At 41.5% G+C, this 23,348-nt stretch overlaps 1 protein-coding gene and 1 non-coding gene across 2 annotated transcripts; one reads left to right on the top strand and one right to left on the bottom strand.

Moving 5' to 3' along the window:
* Positions 1–9,201: 9,201 nt before the first annotated feature.
* On the top strand, positions 9,202–21,026 carry LOC123481463 (sialoadhesin-like). The gene is made up of 9 exons (XM_045205737.1): positions 9,202–9,231; positions 9,746–9,879; positions 10,094–10,119; positions 18,040–18,387; positions 18,599–18,847; positions 19,123–19,386; positions 19,596–19,686; positions 19,769–20,175; positions 20,471–21,026. Exons 1-8 carry the CDS (start codon positions 9,202–9,204, stop codon positions 19,962–19,964), a joined length of 1,338 nt encoding a protein of 445 aa, XP_045061672.1. The 3' UTR covers positions 19,965–20,175; positions 20,471–21,026.
* trnav-uac lies at positions 16,031–16,104 on the bottom strand. Its single transcript has one exon. It is a non-coding gene; the product is annotated as a tRNA-Val (tRNA).
* Positions 21,027–23,348: the final 2,322 nt, after the last annotated feature.

Genomic DNA, 23,348 nt, shown 5'->3' with positions numbered 1-23,348 from the left:
TCATCCAATACATCATTGGTCAGTGTTGATGTGCAGTGAAACAGACACGAAATAGGGCTACTATTTCATTTCGATTAATGGCTGTTGACTTTAGAGTTCAAAATACGTACACCATTTTAAAAATGTACTTGTGTTTCAGCTGTTGGGGGTCACAGTTATTTCCACGTGACTTACACCCATCAAAGTATCTGTACCTTGAAGGGGTCATCTGTGGACATATCCTGCTCTTATACATATCCCAGTGGTCATAGAGTCTCTGAAACAAACTGGTATACAAAAGGAAAACTTGATGAGGCGCCTCAAAACCTGAGCCCGGGGTATGGAGGTCGTGTGGAGTACCTTAGAAATATGCAGAGTGACTCCACCCTGAGAATCACAGACCTGAAAGAGGAGGATTCAGCTGAGTATAAGTTTAGAGTCATAACAGATCAGACAAACTGGGAGCCCACCTTCCCTGGAACATCTCTGACTGTCACAGGTAACACTGCATGTCACATCTTATCAATACTGCAAACGATTACTTCATGATATACTCAGTGTTTTAACGCCCTTTCGTTTAGGTCTGCAGGTGAAGGTGACTCCACCCACTGTGACAGAGGGACAGAAGGTGACACTGACCTGTAGCACCACCTGTACTCTGAGTGACAACCCCACCTACATCTGGTACAAGAACGGACATGTAACCAACCAATCTAACAGTCTGTTCCTAAACCCAGTCAGCAATGAAGATGCAGGCAGATACTCCTGTGCTGTAGAAGGCCATGAGGTTCTCCACTCTCCTGAAGAGACTCTCACTGTCAGATGTGAGTATGTGTGATCCATCTCCAGTTGTATTCTTTTAGTAATATCTTCTCTTCTCTATTCTATCTATCTATTATTTCAATCTATGTCCAAGTTCCATGATTGTACTCATCTCACTACTGTAGTACTACACAAACACTGTATTGTTACATTATCATCTAAGTTACACATATTTATATTAATATTTCATTTATTTCAATCATAAGTATAAGTTCCATGATGCTCCTCATGTAAAGCAATATGTATGAACAATGTGTTGATACATATTGTCTGCCAGATGGCCCAAAGGACAGCTCAGTGTCAGTCAGTCCCTCTGGCGAAATAGTGGAGGGCAGTTCAGTGACTCTGACCTGCAGCAGTGATGCCAACCCACCTGTGTACAACTACACCTGGTACATGAAGAACGTAACCTCACCAAAAGCTTCAGGACAGAGTTACAGCATCAGCAACATCAGCTCTGAGGACAGTGGAGAATACTACTGTGAGGCCCGGAATAAAATAGCATCTAAGAACTCTACAGCTCTGATGATCATTGTAGCAGGTCAAGTTTCATCTTCAATACTTCAATAGAAAACAACATGTTTCTAGTTAATCTGAATCAATATACTTTGGATTATTACTCCTTAGTTTATAACTATACATTGGGTTATAAGATCCCTTAGTTTATAACTATACATTGGGCTATAAGATCCCTTAACAAGGATTGCATTGGTGTCCTGTATTTACATTTATTTTTAGTCTATTATATCATGCCATGTACTCATATTATCTATATTTTATTTTAGGAAAACAAACATCAGTTATGACTGCAGTTGTAGGAATCATAGTGGTTGTTCTGGTTCTCATCCTCTGTCTCTCTGGACTCATGTGGTTCAGGTGAGTGAATTGTATTATTTATTTTTTATTATTTAACTTTAGTAACATTGATTGATTGATTAATTCATTAATTAACAAACAGGAAGAAGACCTCAAAATCCACCTCTGACACAAGAGACACAGCAGACGATGGACAGGTGAGTCTGTTGGAATCAGAAGATGACTGTGATGTCTGTGTATTCTTTGTGGAACATTTCTACTCCTCATGTTGTCTGTCCTCTCACCCCTTCAGGGAGACTCTAGTCCAGTGTATGACAACATCTCAAGCATGGCCATGACCCTTACTGCAACACAGACAGCAGCCACCGTAGACCAGGATGATGTTCACTACGCCAGCGTCCACTTCTCTCGCTCCAAAAACCAGGAAGTCCCTCTGTACTCCACTGTTCAACTGCCTCAACCACATAAACAATACGAGGATATCCAGTACGCTGCTGTGAAATTCAACCGCCCCACTGCTGCCACCCAGTAAGCATATTCTGCATTAAGGTAATTCATATGCTGCTGCTTATTGTAGGAGATGTCATCAATAAGCAAAACAGTTGACCCATAGTGACCACTAGTGATGTCATTTCCTTAAACTACGAACCCAACAATGGACATCTCAAGAAAATTACTATGACATGTATTGATGTAATGATGGTTTTGAGGAACTGCTCATTTTGCGTTCCAAATGGCATCATATTCCCTATTTAGTGCACTACAAAGGCAGTGTATAGGGTGCCAACATTTGGGACGCAACATTTGTTTCATTTCTGTTTCTCTCTCTTCAGACCTGCAGCAGCACAATCAGCTGAGGAGGACCCCTCTGTGATCTACAGTCAAGGCAGTCAACAAACCCAGAACCAAGAAGACCTGAACACAACAAACCCAGAACCAAGAAGACCTGAACACAACAAACCCAGAACCAAGAAGACCTGAACTCAACAAGTTTGACAAAAACCCATATATTCAAAATAAGTGCCATAAAGCTTGAGGGGGTGTGGAATATTGGCCATTATAAACAGGGTGGTTTATACCACGGCTAAGGGCTGTTCTTGACACAAAGCGGATATGCCGTCGTATATTGGCCTGATTGCTATTAGAAACTGGTTACCAACATAAATAGTATTTTTTACGCCATACCCGTGGTATATTGTCTGATATACAGTATTCACTTCTGAAATGCAGTTTCAGTCAGTCAGCATCCAAGACCCAAACTAACCAGTTTATAATAGTATATAATAAAATAGTTGAAAATGTTATAAGTTTAATATTTCTTAAGTAAAATCGTTAATATTTCTGAGTACAAGATCTTTAAAAAATCTATGTATTTCTGAAGTAGGCAACCTCAAGGTCCAGTTATATTTTATATAACTACAGTATTTTTTAAAATATATATTAAGGCTAACAGCAATAGTTATTGTGTTTCTATTATATTGTATTACTTCATATGCTACTATTAGATGATACACATCTGTCACGCCCTGGCTCTGATACTCTGTTATGTTGAGCCAGGGTGTGTGGATTCTATGTGTCTCTCAGTTCGACGATCGTGATAGAAGATCCCACCATAACTGGACCAAGCAGCGTGTCCAGGAGCCAACGCCAGAGAGGGCTCTAAAGGATATCAACCTCGACTGGGTCAAGCCGCGGGAGGAGGAGAGAGGCTGGACTTGGGAGCAGAGGAGCGAGAGTCTGGCGAGAGCCATGGAGGCCTGGCCCACGGGGAGGAGAGACGCCCAGAATTTTTAGGGGGGGGCTCACGCCGTGGACGACGGGGCAGCAGGAGGCCGGGATAGAGTGGTTCAGCGGGTTGGCAAAGGAGGCCGCCAGGTTATGGGAGTCACTGGTCACCAGGGGGAAGGAGAATGTAGAGGCACGGCGAGAGGTACTGGGGTGTGTTGCCAGTCCGGTCCGGCCCGTTCCTGATCCCCGCATAGGGCCAGTGGTGTGTGTCCCCAGTACGGTCCGGCTTGTTCCTGTCCCTCGCACCGAGCCTGTGGTGCGCGTCCCCAGCCCGGTCCGGCATGTTCCTGCCCCTCGCACCGAGCCTGTGGTGCGCGTCGCAAGCCCGGGCCGGCATGTTCCTGCCCCTCGCACCGAGCCTGTGGTGCGCGTCGCCAGCCCGGTCCGGCATGTTCCTGCCCCTCGCACCGAGCCTGTGGTGCGCGTCGCCAGCCCGGTCCGGCATGTTCCTGCTCCCCGCACCAAGCCAGTGGTGCACGTCGCCAGCCCGGTCCGGCATGTTCCTGCTCCCCGCACCAAGCCAGTGGTGCGCTTCGTCAGCCCGGTTCGGCCCGTCCCTGCTCCCCGCACCAAGCCAATGGTGCGCGTCGTCAGCCCGGTCCGGCCTGTTCCTGCTCCCCGCACCAAGCCAGTGGTGCGCTTCGTCAGCCCGGTTCGGCCCGTCCCTGCTCCCCGCACCAAGCCAATGGTGCGCGTCGTCAGCCCGGTCCGGCCCGTCCCTGCTCCCCGCATCAAGCCTGTGGTGCGCGTCGTCAGTCCGGCAAAGCCCGTGCCTGTTCCACCGGTGCCTGGTCCGGCACCGGTCAGATGCTCCACTCCGGAGCTAGAGCAATCCGCTCCACCAGTGTTCAGTCCAGCTCCGGCCAGCAGGGCCAGACCGGACCAGGGGCGCTTTGGGGGGTTTGTTGGAGGGTGGGGGTCAAGCCTGGAGCCGGAACCGCCTCCGAGGAGGAATGCCCACCCGGCCCTCCCCTGTTCGGTTTATGTTTGGCGCGGTCGCAGTCCGCGCCTTTGAGGGGGGGGTACTGTCACTACCTGGCTCTGAGACTCTGTTATGTTGAGCCAGGGTGTGTGGTTTCTATGTGTTTTGTGTGCTAGGGTGATTATCTAGTTCATTTGTTTCTATGTTGGCCGGTGTGGTTCTCAATCAGAGGCAACGTGTATCAGCTGTTGATTGTTGTCTCTGATTGGGACCCATACTTAGGCAGCCTGTTTTCCACAGTGTGTTGTGGGATCTTGTTCCGTGTTTGGTTAGTGTCTTTTGCCAAGGACGTCACGTATCGTTTTGTTGTTTTGTTCGTGTGATCATTAAAAAATAAAAGTATTCCACGCTGCGCCTTGGTCCTCTCAGTTCGACGATCGTGACAACATCGTAGAAGTTTGCTTGATTTTTTTATAAATATTTGTAATTGTTTTTATTACAAACTATGGCACAATTTTGCCTCAATGTCCAGGAAAGAGCTCTGCTTGATGCAACATTTCTTAACGCTTTTATGAAATGTTTTTTTTTGTTGTAAACTCTGTGAAGTGTGACATTTTTTCTAATACATTTTTAAGAATAAACGTAATTGTCATTGTTTTGACCTTATTATAACAGTATCTTCAGTGGAGTCTTTAGCAAAGGCCAGCCAACCTTTTGATACAGTATGCGTTGATGAGTATCAAATCTGTCTCCTGTTATTAAACAAAGGGCACTATGGTAGATGGCATCCAAAGGGTTAAGAGTAGTAGCAGCTGCACTTTGATAAATAATATCACCATAATCAAGAACAGATAAAAAGGTTGACTGAATAATCTGCTTCCTAGTGCTTAGAGAAAGGCACGACCTGTTTCCGTAAAAAAAGCCAACTTTAAATCTTAGCTTCTTAACCAGCTCATCTATATGTTTGTTAAACATCAAATCCAAATGCCCACACACACACACACACACACACACACACACACACACACACACAGACAGTCATACACATGAACATGCACACACACTGACACACACAAACATTCACGCACACAAACGTGTTTTATCAACACTACATGCAAAAGGTTCTCGTTTTTTCAAATCGTTCTGGTTTTATTTTCACCCATACGTGGTACATTTTCACGACTCTTAGTACAAAACTCCAAACTGGTCACACTTATAACGCAGCCAGTCTTTCATTCAAAACCTGTCATTGTACATTAATTTGGATTGTAAACATCTATCACCACACATCCATTAATTCAAAATATAAGTTCATTCTGAAATGTAATGAGAACATTGGTTTAATAACCAAAACACAACATACTATATTTTCAATTTAGTCGTTTTAACTACCAGTTAATCCAATAGCAAACAATGCAAGATATGTGTTTCAAATCGCCTTTAGAAGTGCTGAAAGTAATATGCTACTGTACTGTAAATTACACCGTTTTCACATTAGGCAATATACTTACATTACCCAACAAAATTGACAGAAGATCTATAATTTCCATAATATCTATCCAATGTGCAATCAAAGGTGATCAATGAAGACATCCTCTACACATCATTCATGCAAAAATGAAACAAATAAAATGAATGAAAATGAAACAACCTTTAGCACGCATTAATTTGCATCAAGCCTGTCTTGAGCATTTGGCTATAAATTCTCATCCACATCATAGTGAATGTCCTCATTGTTCATGCATTGCAGGACATCATACACCTTCATGCTGAAAAATTCCCCAATAGGGTTGAGGAAAGGAGAGTATGGGGGCAGGTATAGGGTCACGAATTGGGGATGGGCCTGAAACCATACCTGAACCACCTCTGCGTGGTGGAACCTGACATCGTCCCATACAATGACATAGGTGACCCCTTCACCTTGACAGGCCTGCTCAATTTCACTGAGAAACACAATGAGGTGTGCAGCGTTGTAGGATCCAAGTCATGGCCTACGTCCTACCACACCATCTTTAGTGCTTTTATAGTATAGTTCCAGTATGATATTGTGAAGTAGCATGTGCATCACATAGTAACAGTAATACAGTATATAGTGCTGTACCTGAACATACTCATACAGCTGTTTTATCTGGTGGTTGTTCCTCTCAAAAGGCACCAGGTAAATGTGTTCCATAGATACCTGCTGCCTCTTCAAAAGGCAGGTGATTATTAGTAGGCTGATGGATGCACATTGGCAAAGGTGTCATCATTCTCCTCAATGGCCTGCTTTATTTCAGACAGCCATATGTCATTCCTGGCCCTCACCATTTCCACAACTGCCCACTCCTGCTGGTAGGTCAGCACACTACCACGGTCACCACATGCATTACAATGTGTAATTTACTTTAAATGTAATGGTAAAGCATAGTGCATATCCTGCAGATTAACCGGTTTTCTTGGCGAAATGTTTTCATAATCTAATTGACAGCTGATCTTTTTCAGATTGGGATGAACTAATCTGGCAGCCTCTGCCATGGCAAGGCCTCTTGGCCCGGACTTCATTAGACACGACAGTTCCCTGCCGTCTGCCTCCCTCTCTCTGATGTCCACCTCTTTGACCTCTTTGATGGGGACCATGTCCACCTCTTTGACCTCTCTGACAGGTCCCTGGTCCACGAGCTCTTTGATTTATTCCTCTCCCTTGCTGTCTATCCTGCTCCATGTTGAAAGAAATTGCAAGTGTTCACACACCCCCTTTTATATGGTGACCAATTGTGGTTACCACTATGTGATATCAGTTAGCAATAACGAGTTGTCATTATGTATGATTATCATGTATCATACATGTAATTTAGATGTTTATACTTTACAAACACACATTTTATTTCTGTAGTTCTCAAAATCCATAATATAGTAGACAAACCAGTTAAAAATCTATAGGTTTACCAAACGGTTAAGTGATTAACCATTAAGCAGAGCTGGATTAAGTGATGGTCAAATGTATTTAAACAAATGAGAAGAGAATCATATGAAAAGTATTGTGAGCATTGCATTGTGAAGGGCAATGACTTTATATGAAAGGTATTTCTAGAGGAAATACTGATTATGTTTGGTGAAAAAGTTACTGTGTGATTTTTTGTGTTTTACTCAGTCATTTGAAAATGAGCTTAAAGTTGTGAAAAAACACCTTTTTGATTATCTGTTTGGAGTTTTGTACTAAGAGTTGTGAAATTGGATAACCACTTTACAATATGTATTTTTTTTTGGGGGGGGGTAAGGGGGGGATAGAAGGATTACTTTATCCTGTCCCAGGTGTTCCTTAAAGAGGTGGGGTTTCAAGTGTCTCTGCTGTCCTAGCATCGTGAGGGAGCTTGTTCCACCATTGGGGTGCCAGAGCAGCGAACAGTTTTGACTGGGCTGAGCGGGAACTGTGCTTCCGCAGAGGTAGTGGGGCCAGCAGGCCAGATGTGGATGAACGCAATGCCCTCATTTGGGTGTAGGGACTGATCAGAGCCTGAAGGTACGGAGGTGCCGTTCCCCTCACAGCTCCGTAGGCAAGCACCATGGTCTTGTAGCAGATGCGAGCTTCAACTGGAAGCCAGTGGAGTGTGCGGAGGAGCGGGGTGACGTGAGAGAACTTGGGAAGGTTGAACACCAGACGGGCTGTGGCATTCTGGATGAGTTGTAGGGGTTTAATGGCACAGGCAGGGAGCCCAGCCAACAGCGCGTTGCAGTAATCCAGACGGGAGATGACAAGTGCCTGGATTAGGACCTGTGCCGCTTCCTGTGTAAGGCAGGGTCGTACTCTCCGAATGTTGTAGAACATGAACCTACAGGATCGGGTCACCGCCTTTTGATGTTAGCGGAGAACAACAGGGTGTTGTCCAGGGTCACGCCAAGGCTCTTTGCACTCTGGGAGGAGGACACAACGGAGTTGTCAACCGTGATGGTGAGATCATGGAACGGGCAGTCCTTCCCCGGGAGGAAGAGCAGCTCAGTCTTGCCGAGGTTCAGCTTGAGGTGGTGATCCGTTATCCACACTGAAATGTCTACCTGACATGCAGAGATGCGATTCGCCACCTGGTTATCAGAAGGGGGAAAGGAGAAGATTAGTTGTGTGTCGTCTGCGTAGCAATGATAGGAGAGGCCATGTGAGGATATGACAGAGCCAAGTGACTTGGTGTATAGCGAGAATAGGAGAGGGCCTAGAACTGAGCCCTGGGGGACACCAGTGGTGAGAGCACGTGGTGCGGAGACAGATTCTCGCCACGCCACCTGGTAAGAGCGACCGGTCAGGTAGGAGACAATCCAAGAGTGAGCCGCGCCGGAGATGCCCAACTCGGAGAGGGTGGAGAGGAGGATCTGATGGTTCACAGTATCAAAGGCAGAAGACAGGTCTAGAAGGACAAGAGCAGAGGAGAGAGAGTTAGCTTTAGCAGTGCGGAGAGCCTCCGTGACACAGAGAAGAGCAGTCTCAGTTGAATGACCAGTCTTGAAACCTGACTGGTTTGGATCAAGAAGGTCATTCAGCTTTTTAATACTTGTAGCTCTTGGGCCAAGTTGCTCCTGATGTGTTTAATGATGATTTACTTTGTATTGTTGTCAGACATTGTTCCGGATTTTATATTATGTAATACCATATTGTTCAGTGTCATGATATTGCTTGTTTTATTATTAAAAAATACATATGATTAACTATTTAGATACATCAAATATTTTTACATTTGCAGTTTTTACAGTGTTGTTCATTGTCAATACAGGATAAACATAATGTTGTAAATAAAATAAAAATTAGACAATATAGACATTGATTATTTGATTAACTATTAATACATTCATTCATGACTATTTCCACTTCGATGTTGTTTCTTGTATTTCTGCCTATTGGACACATGATGGCTCTATTGAACCACGTAGCCATTACTGTCAGGAGATAAACTATCATAGATCAATAATAATTCATCAGAAATCACACACACTGTTAACTGAGTTGTCTCATTTCAGGTGGAGAGCTCAGACCCTGTGATTTTTTTATTTAATTAGGCAATTCAGTTAAGAACAAATTCTTATTTACAATGACGGCCTACCCCTGCCGACACTGGGCAAATTGCGCGCCACCCCATGGGACTCACCATTATGGCCAGATTGTGATGAAGCCTGGAATCGAACCAGGGTCTGTAGTGACAGGGTGCACTACAATACCCCACCACAGGGGACATGGTATAGACAGGCTGCACTACCAGACCCCACCACAGGGGACATAGTATAGACAGGGTGCACTACCAGACCCCACCACAGGGGACATAGTATAGACAGGGTGCACTACCAGACCCCACCACAGGGTGCATAGTATAGACAGGCTGCACAACCTTTTAGGACTATGCTATTAGTTCCATTGTATGTATTTGTACTCTGCCTGCTGTTTGTCCTCCTGTCCAGGGGGTGGAGCTGGAGAGCACCAGGCTGGTGATCTGGTACCCAGACCGCTGTATGCAGAGAACCCCTCCCTCTCCTCAGAGGACCAACCCTAGAGGCCTCAACACCTCCTCAGCCTCCCAGTACGTCTCCTCAGGGTAAGGACATCCATCTGTCTGTCAAATCATCAACTATCATTTATAAACATATATAAGCACTTATAATGGGTTAATTATGAGTTATTCTTAAATGTTACCAATCAACTCAAATCATCTTTTGAAATGTACAAAAGGACAGACAAATGACGGAAGGAGCAGAGGCAGGCAATGCTTGTGTTTTCATACTGTTTGTGTTTCTCTCTCTCCATCCCAGGCCCAGGAGGATGGCTCCCATCAATGGTGATGAGTGTTTCTTCTGGACGATATAATTTTTTAGACCAGGGGAAAGAGTGCCTCCTATATTGATTATTTTTAAGAAGGTCATACCAAGGATAATTTAGCTATTTGATTTAGAATTTTAAGAAACCTTAACGTATCAAAAAAATATGATTATTTGATTTAAAATTATTTTTGGCCTTACTGCTATTAGCCCATACAAACACATTGAATAACAGGTTCACTACATGGAATAAAAGATAGTCCCCCCAAAAAAAATAGAAAGGAAGTTTATTCTGAAGTGTCTGTCCTATACCTGAGAGATATAAGAAAGATCAGAATATATATATATATATATTTTTTTTAAACATGTATTTAACCCCTTATTTTTGGCACTGAACACTATATACTTCCATAAGTTTGTCTTGTGTGGCCTGTGGGCGTCCTAGAGCAAAACAACAGACATGTTCGTGAGAGTCTAATATTTCCACACATTAGTGTGTAGCCCAAATTGTTTGGATACTACAGATCAACTGTACCAACTTCAAATGAGTCCCAAGACGCTCGTGGGGGTCGTAGAGCAAGATGTTATGAGAATACGAATTTTCGGGACGTCTCATGGTCTGACAAACACCGCTCTAGCTCTGTCACCTTTCACCGCAGATGCGGAAGTGCAACATAGGTAGACTCGGTGGATTGAGACGCATTAAATGCACAAAAAACAGATATCTCTACCTTAAACTGACTGGTAGAGATCAGATTTTTGGATTATGCTAATTGTTTTCCGCGTGTCATGGACATCAACCTTAGGGGCTTAACATGGTTCTGTATTTAAATAAAAGTGGAAATGGGGGACATTTTGTCCATTTTAGAAATGTAGGGCCCACTCTAATACAGTAACCTCCATTTTCTGACATCCTGTTCTGGTCCTCATGCATGTTAATGTCTTAAAGAGGAAGGAAAGGACAGTTCTGTATTATCTACTTGTGCCCTGACTACTTGAAATATGTATCAACCACAGAACTTACACTTACTAGCAGTTCCCACACACTGCCATTAAGTTGTTAGTTGACTCACTGTACAAGACCTCTCCCCTTCACTTCAAGCTGTAAGTACATTTGACAATATCTTGAAATATAGTTTGGAGTTATTTGTTTTTAGCCGTAAGTCATATACTTGAGGGTAATGTATCATTTTACTTCTTGTTATGTTTTGATCTGTGTTTTGGTTGTTACATCAGGGCCAGCATTCATAAAGTGTCTCAGTGTAGGAGTGTGGATCTACATAGGGATGAGATGATTAACCAGGGTATAAAAGACATGCAAACAAACTTTGTAACACTGCAGTGTGTGTGTGTGTGTGTATGCGTGTGCCCACCCATGTGTGTGTGTGTGTGTGTGTGTGTGTGTGTGTGTGTGCGTGTACGGGGGATTTGTACATTGCTAGACATGACCGCCTTGTTGACCTGATAGCCAGCGAGGTGAGACAAGTAGTCTTAGCAACAGCACACATGCATAAACATTCTTGTGTAAGGGGAAGCTGGTTTGATGTTGATGATGATGTGTTTTCCTGTGTGCCAAATACGCCAGATATTGTTTATGTGTGGGGGGCCAGGGGGAGGTGCTCATTTTGGAAGTGGGCTTCTCATTTAACGGATATATGGAGCAGGCCTTTGCAGAGAAGCTGCTGAAATACCAGCCCCTCGTGGCACGGTTGGACAGCCTCGGGTGAAGGTGCTAGCTGGTGGTGCTGATATTTTGCAGTCTCGGCCACTCAAACAGGTACTGCTCTGTTTCAGCTGTCGTGGGCAGCCTAGCTGTTTAGAGAAGGAGGTAATTTCGGTACCCTTGAGTGCCAAGAAAACAGGGACCTTTGACATGTTTGGATCCTTTAAAAAAATATATGTGATTTGTGGATTCAAGTAAAGTATTTAAATTGTTTTTGTGAAACAGTGGATTTATTTGATAACAGGCTACATTAGACTACATTTACATTTACGTCATTTAGCAGACGCTCTTATCCAGAGCGACTTACAACTATATATAGATAACAGGCTACATTAGACAATATATGGATAACAGGCTACATTATACTATATATGGATAACAGGCTACATTAGACAATATATGGATAACATGCTACATTAGACAATATATGGATAACAGGCTACATTAGACTGTATATGGATAACAGGCTACATTAGACTATATATGGATAACAGGCTACATTAGACTATATATAGATAACAGGCTACATTAGACTATATATGGATAACAGGCTACATTAGACTAAATGGATAACAGGCTACATTAGACTATATATAGATAACAGGCTTCATTAGACTATATATGGATAACAGGCTACATTAGACTATATATGGATAACATGCTACATTATACAATATATAGATAACAGGCTACATTAGACTATATGGAAAACAGGCTACATTAGACTCTACAGTCAATACAGCATCACTATGGTGATGATTATGATACTGATGCCTCTACCAGCTAAGGCTATTACTGATACTCTACAACAGAGGAGGCTGGTGGGCAGAGATATAGGAGGACATGCTCATTTTAATGGCTGGAATGGAATGAATGTAACGGTATCCATTCATTCTATTCCAGCCACCATCACAATGAGCCTTTCCTTCTATATATTTGCCCACCAGCCTCCTCTACTGTACACAAAGTCCAACATTGTAACAGAATATGACAGTGGCATATTGTACTACAACAGACATCAGTGTGTGTGTGCTTAAGTGTGACTTTGTCAAGTTGACAGTTTTGTTTTTCAGTAGTTTTTCTAATGTATTTCCAGTTTGTAATGTTGTTATTAGCCCAACATTATAGAGGAAATTATTATTAGGAGGCTGCAGTAATGTTGAGATGCAGTAGGGGGAGCTCTAGTCTAGAACACTGGAACCTTCAGTAGCACTTTGTTGCAGCTGATGAGGAGTGATGGTCATGGGTGTTTAAATGGAATGGGTTCTAATTTAATGACATCATGGAACTTTGACCTGTATATACAGAACTCAGAAGGGCAAGGCAACACATTCTAAGAAATTGTTAACATTCTAAATAGTATAGAGGGCTTGCAGTTGCCTCACAAATCACCTAGCTACCGCAACAAGCCCTCTATAGTCGACGCATTGTTTAAATTGTTTTCTTTGTAGTCAAAATATCACTTTGGAAATGTGACACATTTAGCTCATTTTAAAAATGTAGGCCTACTCTTCAAATGAAGAAAGGCAAATAGATAGGCAGACTGTTGCGTAATTTCTATTGAAATACAGTAACATCCCTTTTCTGATGTGCTGGTCTGGTCGTCATGCATGTTAATGTCTTAAAGACGAAGGAAAAGGACAGTTAAATATGTATCAACGACAGAATTCACACTAACTGACAGTATGTTGACTCACTGTACAAGACCTCTCTCCTTCACTTCACTCTGTAAGTAAGCTTGACGATATCTTGAAATATTGATTTTGTTATATGTTTTTAGTCATAAATCATATATTTGAGGGTAAGACTTACTGGATCCTTTACATTTTGTTATGTTTTGAGCTGTGTTTTAGTTGTTACATCAGGGCCTTTATTCATTAAGTGTCTCAGTGTAGGAGTGCTGATCTAAGTATTGTTGTCGATTAGTTTACTCCAATTAGGGGAGGGGTGGCAGGGTTAGTGGAAAATAATAAAGAAGGAAAATATTTTAAAAGGTTTTTTAATAGAGAATATAAATATATATATTTACAAATATAAATATATGGGGGATTGGAAATAATGCAGACAATTACATTGACAGAAGCCACAATCTATCTACAATATTAAAGGTCATCTACCCCAAGAAAAACTAAAGGAGTGCTGATCTAGGATCAGGTCTCCCCCTCCATATAATGATGATCTAAAAGTCAAAACTGATCCTCGATCAGCACTTCACCCTCACTTTTTGAATGCGGACAGTGGACTGAGGTTTCATGTGTTTAGTTCAGTTCAGTTTATTCAATTGCATGTTTAAAAATGTATCAGTAGAGTAGAGTATGACAGTAATACCAAGATGCATCTCTGCCGAAAGGTCCCGGATCTTAATTCAATAGGGTCAATGTTCAAGGTTCAAGGCAAGGTTCAGTTTATTTGTCATATGTATAAAAATACATTGAAATGCTGACTGACAAGTGACCTCACCATACATACAGTGTTGCAGGCTAAAGATACAGTCAAAGTCTAACAGTGTGTGTGTGTGGGTGTGTGTGTGTGTGTGTGTGTGTGTGTGTGTGTGTGTGTGTGTGTGTGAGTCACTTGCTGTTTAGCCTCACAGCTTGGGGATAGGAGCTATCATTTAACCTGGTGGTCAGTCTTTAGGCTGCTGTACAGCTTGATGGACCGTAGAGGATTGAACATTTATCCTCCTTTATTTGGGGTTCTAAGAATAAAACAGCTTCTGAACAATCAATGTAGAAATATGTGTTTACATTACTACAGATCTGTTCAATGTGATTTATGTTGTTGTTGATGTTGATGTTGATGATGACTTTATTGTATCCAATAGAAAATTGTTTTTGAATCATACAGCATGTCAGCTTAAATAGACAGACGTAGGCATTCCGTTTAGTTTTATTCTGCAAAACTCCCCAGTCTTTGCCGATGGCAAGCATACCCATAACATGGTGCAGCTACCACCATGTTTGAAAATATGGAGAGTGGTACTCAGTGATGTGTTGTGTTAACATGATTTTCCACCATTTCACCTGCAGCAGGTAAGTGTTATAATTGAATGTGTGAGGAATGTGTGTGTTTAGAATCAGGCAATCACTACATTTAGGCAATCACTGAACTGAACAATTATCTCAGTTGGTCAGGTGTGGTGCCTAGTTGGAACAAAATCCTGCGGTACCTGCGGCACTCCTGGAACAGGGTTGTCTACGCTTTGCTTTAATGGATATTGATTTTCTACTCTTTTTTTTCACCCATCTTCCAATTGGTGCCCTTCTATGCAAGGCATTAGGGAATTTGGCCTTAATGCTATTAGCCCATAGAAACCCATTGAATAACAGATTCATACATGGAAAAACTGATAGTCAAAAATTGATCTAAAGGAAGTTTGTTTTAAAGTGTCTGTCCTATATCTGAGAGCTATAAGAAAGAACAGGATTTTTTTTATTATTGACCCGTATTTAACACCCTTTTTTCTTTGGAACTTAACTACTTCTAGACAGTACTTCCATTATTGTTTCTAACTGGTACGGGGCTACCTTCAGACGAGTCTTGTTAGGCTTGTGGGCGTCCTAGAACAAAACAACCGACATATTAAGTGTCTGTGAGAGTCTCACCTTATTACGCTCACATATTAGTGTGTAGCCCAAACTGTTCGGACGCTACAGACTGAAGTTGGCAGATCGGTATGGACTTCAGACGATTCCCGTGACGCTTGTGGGTGTCATAGAGCAAACGGAGAACATCATCGAGTTCGTGACACTGGCGTAACGGACACCCCCACAAGGGGGATATTGGCGAACAAATGCCATGGTCAAGGCTATGACGGCGCCAGTGCAACGAGTGGAGTTTACTAATCTGTTCAAAAGCTCATGTCAGACCGAGATCCTAATTGTTCTTCTGTAGTTCTTTATGAGTTTTAGTTTAGAAACTATCTTTCTGCAGAAGCGATAGTTACAGGGTTGGTAAAAACAGCTTGATTGCCGTAGCAACATCAGGGAAACAGAAGGGAAAAAATATTAACTGTATGGGAAGCTATGGGGAGAAGTCATCTGGATACTGGACAGCCAATTAATTGGCAGATGCAAACGATAGTCATATTTAGCAGACAACAGTTCTAAATGGCTTGAACAAAAAAAGCGGTTAGCGATTTTTTTTCATACTGGTGAACCGGCGTTGGAGTTTTGTGGATGCAATATCAACAGTCTGTTATACATACTGGCCCCCCGTGGGAATCGAACCCACAACCCTGGCGTTGTAAGCGCCATGCTCTACCAACTGAGCTACACGGGACTATATATACAAAAGTATGTAGACACCCCTTCAAATTAGTGGATTCAGCTATTTCAGCCACAAGATAGGTCATTCCAAATTAAAAGTGAACTAGGAACAATATTTTTAAAAACACCGACCTCTACAGGATCGGTGTCCCGTATACGGGACGGTTGAGCTAATGTGCGCTAATGTGATTAGCATGACTGTTGTAAGTAACAGCAACATTTCCAGGACATAGACATGTCTTATATGGGCAGAAAGCTTAAATTATTGTTAATCTAACTGCACTGTCCAATTTACAGTAGCTATTACAGTGAAAAAATACCCTGCTCTTGTTTGAGGAGAGTGCACATCAACAAAAAATGTATCATGGCAACTGGTTTGATACATTCACCTCTGAAGGTAAATAGTGTACTTACATTCAGTAATCTTGCTCTGATTTGTCATCCTAAGGGTCCCAGAGATTAAATGTAGCATAGTTTTGTTTGATAAAATCAATTTTTATATTCAAATGTAGGAACTAGGTTCTACAGTTTGAACCCCTGCTGTCTCTCGCTCCACACCCACCCCGCCCGGCCATCTAGATGTGTGAAAGCTAATGAGCCATCATGTATGACATTCCTGGGAGTGTGTAAAGTTACATTTTGTATTAACATATCATTTTTGTATGTTCTCTATAGTTATGTACTTGATAAAGTATCAATTGACCAATTCGGCACATTTGGGCAGACTTGATACAAAATAGTCCAGTATTGCAATGATTCACTGGATCAATCTGAAACTTTGCACACACACTGCTGCCATCTAGTGGCCGTAATCTAAATTGCGACTAAACTGCAATAATATATTGTGGCCTTTCTCTTGCATTTCAAAGATGATGGAAAAAAAATAATAATAGAAAACACATGTTTTTTTGTCGTATAATCTTTTACCAGATCTAATGTCTTATATTCGCCTATATTAATTTCATATTTCTACAAACTTCAAAGTGTTTCCTTTCAAATGGTATCAAGAATATGCATATCCTTGCTTTAGGTCCTGAGCTACAGGCAGTTAGATTTGGGTATGTTATTTTAGGCGAAAATTGAAAAAAAGGGTCCTATCCTTAAGAGGTTAATCACATCTTTACTCCTGAACTTATTTAGGATTGTCATAACAAAGATGTAATACTTACATAATCAAGACATTTCAGTTATGTATTTTTTTTCTTCCCCAAAAACCCCCACAATGAAATCCATTTCAATCCCACTTTGTAACACACAAAACATTTAATAAATCCAACGGGTAAATAGCCTACTGATGATAGGCACTGTACCCACATACATACATACATACATACATACATACATACATACATATATACATACATACATACATACATACATACATACATACATACATACATACATACATACATACAAACATACATACATACATATAGAGTGCAATAGACTAACAGACAGACAGTATTCACATAGACAACCATATAGCACAATACAACACAACACAATATGAGCCTGGTTCATTTTCAGTAATGAGGCCTTATACCCCATTTACAGTTTATACTTCAATGTATCAGGTGTAGTTATTCACCAGCTATAGAGTGAGTTGTTGTTTATGTTTCTAAGACTGCAGGGTGGGTGATGCAACAATGGCCTTGAGAACAGCAGGAAGTGTGTTGGTGGTCTTTCTCTGGTCTGTAGCAGGTATGGTCTCATTCTTATCTTTTAGTTGCCTGGTTTGTCAATCTACAGATATTTCTAAAAGCATAACCATTTTCATGTTCTACAAGTGACACATTTGGCGTGTCCACTTCACTTTAAACAATTTCCATTCACACTCAACCAAAGAGTATCTATGTCACAACTCAGCAACTACGGGAACAAAGTGTTAGTGTGAGTCAAAGGACCTTGAAGTTAATGTAATGTCCTTGTGATGTCTAACTGTGTTTCAGCGGTACTGGAGCAGAATGGCTGGAGTGTGACTTACACCACTCACAGTATTTGTACCTTGAAGGTGTCATCAGTGGAACTGTCCTGCTCTTACACGTATCCCAGTTTGTATAAAGTCACAACAACCTTCTGGTTCACCAAAACTGATGCTGAGGAGAATTATGTGAGTCTGAGTGATGACCCAGACTACAAAGGTCGTGTGACGTACCGTAGCGATAAGAGGAATGGACACACCCTGAAAATCACAGACCTGAGAGAGAGTGACTCAGCTACGTACAGGTTCAGATTTATAACAGATCAGACCGGAGGGAAATATTTTGGTATCCCTGGAGTCACTTTGTCTGTTACAGGTACAGTGATATTATATATAGTGCTGATCTGTTTAATTGGTTCTGCAAAATTGTCTTAATTTGTATTGAAATAATATAAAAAATATGTCTGGGAGCCCACCTTCCCTGGAACATCTCTGACTGTCACAGGTAACACTGCATGTCACATCTTATCAATACTGCAAACGATTACTTCATGATATACTAAGTGTTTTAACGCCCTTTCATTTAGGTCTGCAGGTGAAGGTGACTCCACCCACTGTGACAGAGGGACAGAAGGTGACACTGACCTGTAGCACCACCTGTACTCTGAGGGACATCCCCAACCCCACCTACATCTGGTACAAGAATGGACATGTAACCAACCAATCTAACAGTCTGTTCCTAAACCCAGTCAGCAGTGAGGATGCAGGCAGATACTCCTGTGCTGTAGAAGGCCATGAGGTTCTCCACTCTCCTGAAGAGACTCTCACTGTCAGATGTGAGTATGTGTGATCCATCTCCAGTTGTATTCTTTTAGTAACATCTTCTCTTCTCTATTCTATCTATCTATTATTTCAATCTATGTCCAAGTTCCATGATTGTACTCATCTCACTACTGTAGTACTACACAAACACTGTATTGTTATATTATCGTCTAAGTTACACATATTTATATTATTATTTCATTTATTTCAATCAGAAGTATAAGTTCCATGATGCTCCTCATGTAAAGCAATATGTATGAACAATGTGTTGATACATATTGTCTGCCAGATGGCCCAAAGGACAGCTCAGTGTCAGTCAGTCCCTCTGGCGAAATAGTGGAGGGCAGTTCAGTGACTCTGACCTGCAGCAGTGATGCCAACCCACCTGTGGACAAATACACCTGGTACAAGAAGAACATAACCTCACCAAAAGCTTCAGGACAGAGTTACAGCATTACCAACATCAGCTCTGAGGACAGTGGAGAATACTACTGTGAGGCCCGGAATAAAATAGCATCTAAGAACTCTACAGCTCTGATGATCATTGTAGCAGGTCAAGTTTCATCTTCAATACTTCAATACAAAACTACATGTTTCTAGTTAATCTGAATCAATATACTTTGGATTATTACTCCTTAGTTTATAACTATACATTGGGTTATAAGATCCCTTAACAAGTATTGCATTAATGTCCTGGATTTACGTTTATTTTTAGTTTATTATATCATGCCATGTACTCATATTATCCATATTTTATTTTAGGAAAACAAACATCAGTTATGACTGCAGTTGTAGGAATCATAGTGGTTGTTCTGGTTCTCATCCTCTGTCTCTCTGGCTTCACGTGGTTTAGGTGAGTGAATTGTATTATTAATTTTTTATTATTTAACTTTAGTAACATTGATTGATTGATTAATTCATTAATTAACAAACAGGAAGAAGTCCTCCAAATCCACCTCTGACACAAGAGACACAGCAGACAATAGACAGGTGAGTCTGTTGGAATCAGGAGATGACTGTGATGTCTGTGTATTCTTTGTGGAACATTTCTACTCCTCATGTTGTCTGTCCTCTCACCTCATCAGGGAGACTCTAGTCCAGTGTATGACAACATCTCAAGCATGGCCATGACCCTTACTGCAACACAGACAGCAGCCACCGTAGACCAAGATGATGTTCACTACGCCAGCGTCCACTTCTCTCGCTCCAAAAACCAGGAAGTCCCTCTGTACTCCACTGTTCAACTGCCTCAACCACAGAAACAGTACGAGGATGTCCAGTACGCTGCTGTGAAATTCAACCGCCCCACTGCTGCCACCCAGTAAGCATATTCTGCATTAAGGTAATTCATATGCTGCTGCTTATTGTAGGAGATGTCATCAATAAGCAAAACAGTTGACCCATAGTGACCACTAGTGATGTCATTTCCTTAAACTACGAACCCAACAATGGACATCTCAAGAAAATTACTATGACATGTATTGATGTAATGATGGTTTTGAGGAACTGCTCATTTTGCATTCCAAATGGCATCATATTCCTATTTAGTGCACTACAAAGGCAGTGCACTATAAAGGGTATTGGGTGCCAACATTTGGGATGCAACCTTTGTTTCATTTCTGTTTCTCTCTCTTCAGACCTGCAGCAGCACAATCAGCTGAGGAGGACCCCTCTGTGATCTACAGTCAAGGCAGTCAACAAACCCAGAACCAAGAAGACCTGAACACAACAAACCCAGAACCAAGAAGACCTGAACACAACAAACCCAGAACCAAGAAGACCTGAACTCAACAAGTTTGACAAAAACCCATATATTCAAAATAAGTGCCATAAAGCTTGAGGGGGTGTGGAATATTGGCCATTATAAACTGGGTGGTTTATACTACGGCTAAGGGCTGTTCTTGACACAAAGCGGATATGCCGTCGTATATTGGCCTGATTGCTATTAGAAACTGGTTACCAACATAAATAGTATTTTTTACGCCATACCCGTGGTAAATTGTCTGATATACAGTATTCACTTCTGAATTGCAGTTTCAGTCAGTCAGCATCCAAGACCCAAACTAACCAGTTTATAATAGTATATAATAATATAGTTGAAAATGTTATAAGTTTAATATTTCTTAAGTAAAATCGTTAATATTTCTGAGTACCAGATCTTTAAAAAATATATGTATTTCTGAAGTAGGCAACCTCAAGGTCCAGTTATATTTTATATACAGTGGGGAAAACAAGTATTTAGTCAGCCACCAATTGTGCATGTTCTCCCACTTAAAAAGATGAGAGAGGCCTGTAATTTTCATCATAGGTACACGTCAACTATGACAGACAAAATGAAAAAAAAAATCCAGAAAATCACATTGTAGGATTTTTTATGAATTTATTTGCAAATTATGGTGGAAAATAAGTATTTGGTCAATAACAAAAGTTTCTCAATACTTTGTTATATACCCTTTGTTGGCAATGACACAGGTCAAACGTTTTCTGTAAGTCTTCACAAGGTTTTCACACACTGTTGCTGGTATTTTGGCCCATTCCTCCATGCAGATCTCCTCTAGAGCAGTGATGTTTTGGGGCTGTAGCTGGGCAACACAGACTTTCAACTACCTCCAAAGATTTTCTATGGGGTTGAGATCTGGAGACTGGCTAGGCCACTCCAGGACCTTGAAATGCTTCTTACGAAGCCACTCCTTCGTTGCCCGGGCGGTGTGTTTGGGATCATTGTCATGCTGAAAGACCCAGCCACGTTTCATCTTCAATGCCCTTGCTGATGGAAGGAGGTTTTCACTCAAAATCTCACGATACATGGCCCCATTCATTCTTTCCTTTACACGGATCAGTCGTCCTGGTCCCTTTGCAGAAAAACAGCCCCAAAGCATGATGTTTCCACCCCCATGCTTCACAGTAGGTATGGTGTTCTTTGGATGCAACTCAGCATTCTTTGTCCTCCAAACACGACGAGTTGAGTTTTTACCAAAAAGTTCTATTTTGGTTTCATCTGACCATATGACATTCTCCCAATCCTCTTCTGGATCATCCAAATGCACTCTAGCAAACTTCAGACGGGCCTGGACATGTACTGGCTTAAGTAGGGGGACACTCAGGATTTGAGTCCCTGGCGGCGTAGTGTGTTACTGATGGTAGGCTTTGTTACTTTGGTCCCAGCTCTCTGCAGGTCATTCACTAGGTCCCCCCGTGTGGTTCTGGGATTTTTGCTCACCGTTCTTGTGATCATTTTGACCCCACAGGGTGAGATCTTGCGTGGAGCCCCAGATCGAGGGAGATTATCAGTGGTCTTGTATGTATTCCATTTCCTAATAATTGCTCCCACAGTTGATTTCTTCAAACCAAGCTGCTTACCTATTGCAGATTCAGTCTTCCCAGCCTGGTGCAGGTCTACAATTTTGTTTCTGGTGTCCTTTGACAGCTCTTTGGTCTTGGCCATAGTGGAGTTTGGAGTGTGACTGTTTGAGGTTGTGGACAGGTGTCTTTTATACTGATAACAAGTTCAAACAGGTCCATTAATACAGGTAACGAGTGGAGGACAGAGGAGCCTCTTAAAGAAGAAGTTACAGGTCTGTGAGAGCCAGAAATCTTGCTTGTTTGTAGGTGACCAAATACTTATTTTCCACCATAATTTGCAAATAAATTCATTAAAAATCCTACAATGTGATTTTCTGGAAAAGATTTTCTCAATTTGTCTGTCATAGTTGACGTGTACCTATGATGAAAATTACAGGCCCCTCTCATCTTTTTAAGTGGGAGAACTTGCACAATTAGTGGCTGACTAAATACTTTTTTCCCCCACTGTAACTACAGTATTTTTTTATATATGAAGGCTAACAGCAATAGTTATTGTGTTTCTATTATATTGTATTACTTCATATGCTACTATTAGATGATACACATCGTAGAAGTTTGCTTGATTTTTTTATACATTTTTTAAATTGTTTTTATTACAAACTATGGCACAATTTTGCCTCAATGTCCAGGAAAGAGTTCTGCTTGATGCAACATTTCTTAACGCTTTTATGAAATGTTTTTTTTGTAAACTGTGTGAAGTGTGACATTTTTTCTGATACATTTTTAAGAATAAACGTAATTGTCATTGTTTTGACCTAATTATAACAGTATCTTCAGTGGAGTCTTTAGCAAAGGCCAGCCAACCTTTTGATACAGTATGCGTTGATGAGTATCAAATCTGTCTCCTGTTATTAAACAAAGGGCACTTTGGTAGATGGCATCCAAAGGGTTAAGAGTAGTAGCAGCTGCACTTTGATAAATAATATCACCATAATCAAGAACAGATAAAAAGGTTGACTGAATAATCTGCTTCCTAGTGCTTAGAGAAAGGCACGACCTGTTTCCGTAAAAAAAGCCAACTTTAAATCTTAGCTTCTTAACCAGCTCATCTATATGTTTGTTAAACATCAAATCCAAATGCCTACACTCACACACACACACACACACACACACACAGACAGTCATGTTCCACAAACATTCACGCACACAAAC

The sequence above is a fragment of the Coregonus clupeaformis genome, chromosome 20 (genome assembly GCF_020615455.1).
Source record: "Coregonus clupeaformis isolate EN_2021a chromosome 20, ASM2061545v1, whole genome shotgun sequence".
In the NCBI taxonomy this organism is placed as follows: Eukaryota; Metazoa; Chordata; class Actinopteri; order Salmoniformes; family Salmonidae; genus Coregonus; species Coregonus clupeaformis.
The sequence above is the reverse complement of the archived record's forward strand: the minus strand, read 5'-3'. Positions and strand labels throughout refer to the sequence as shown.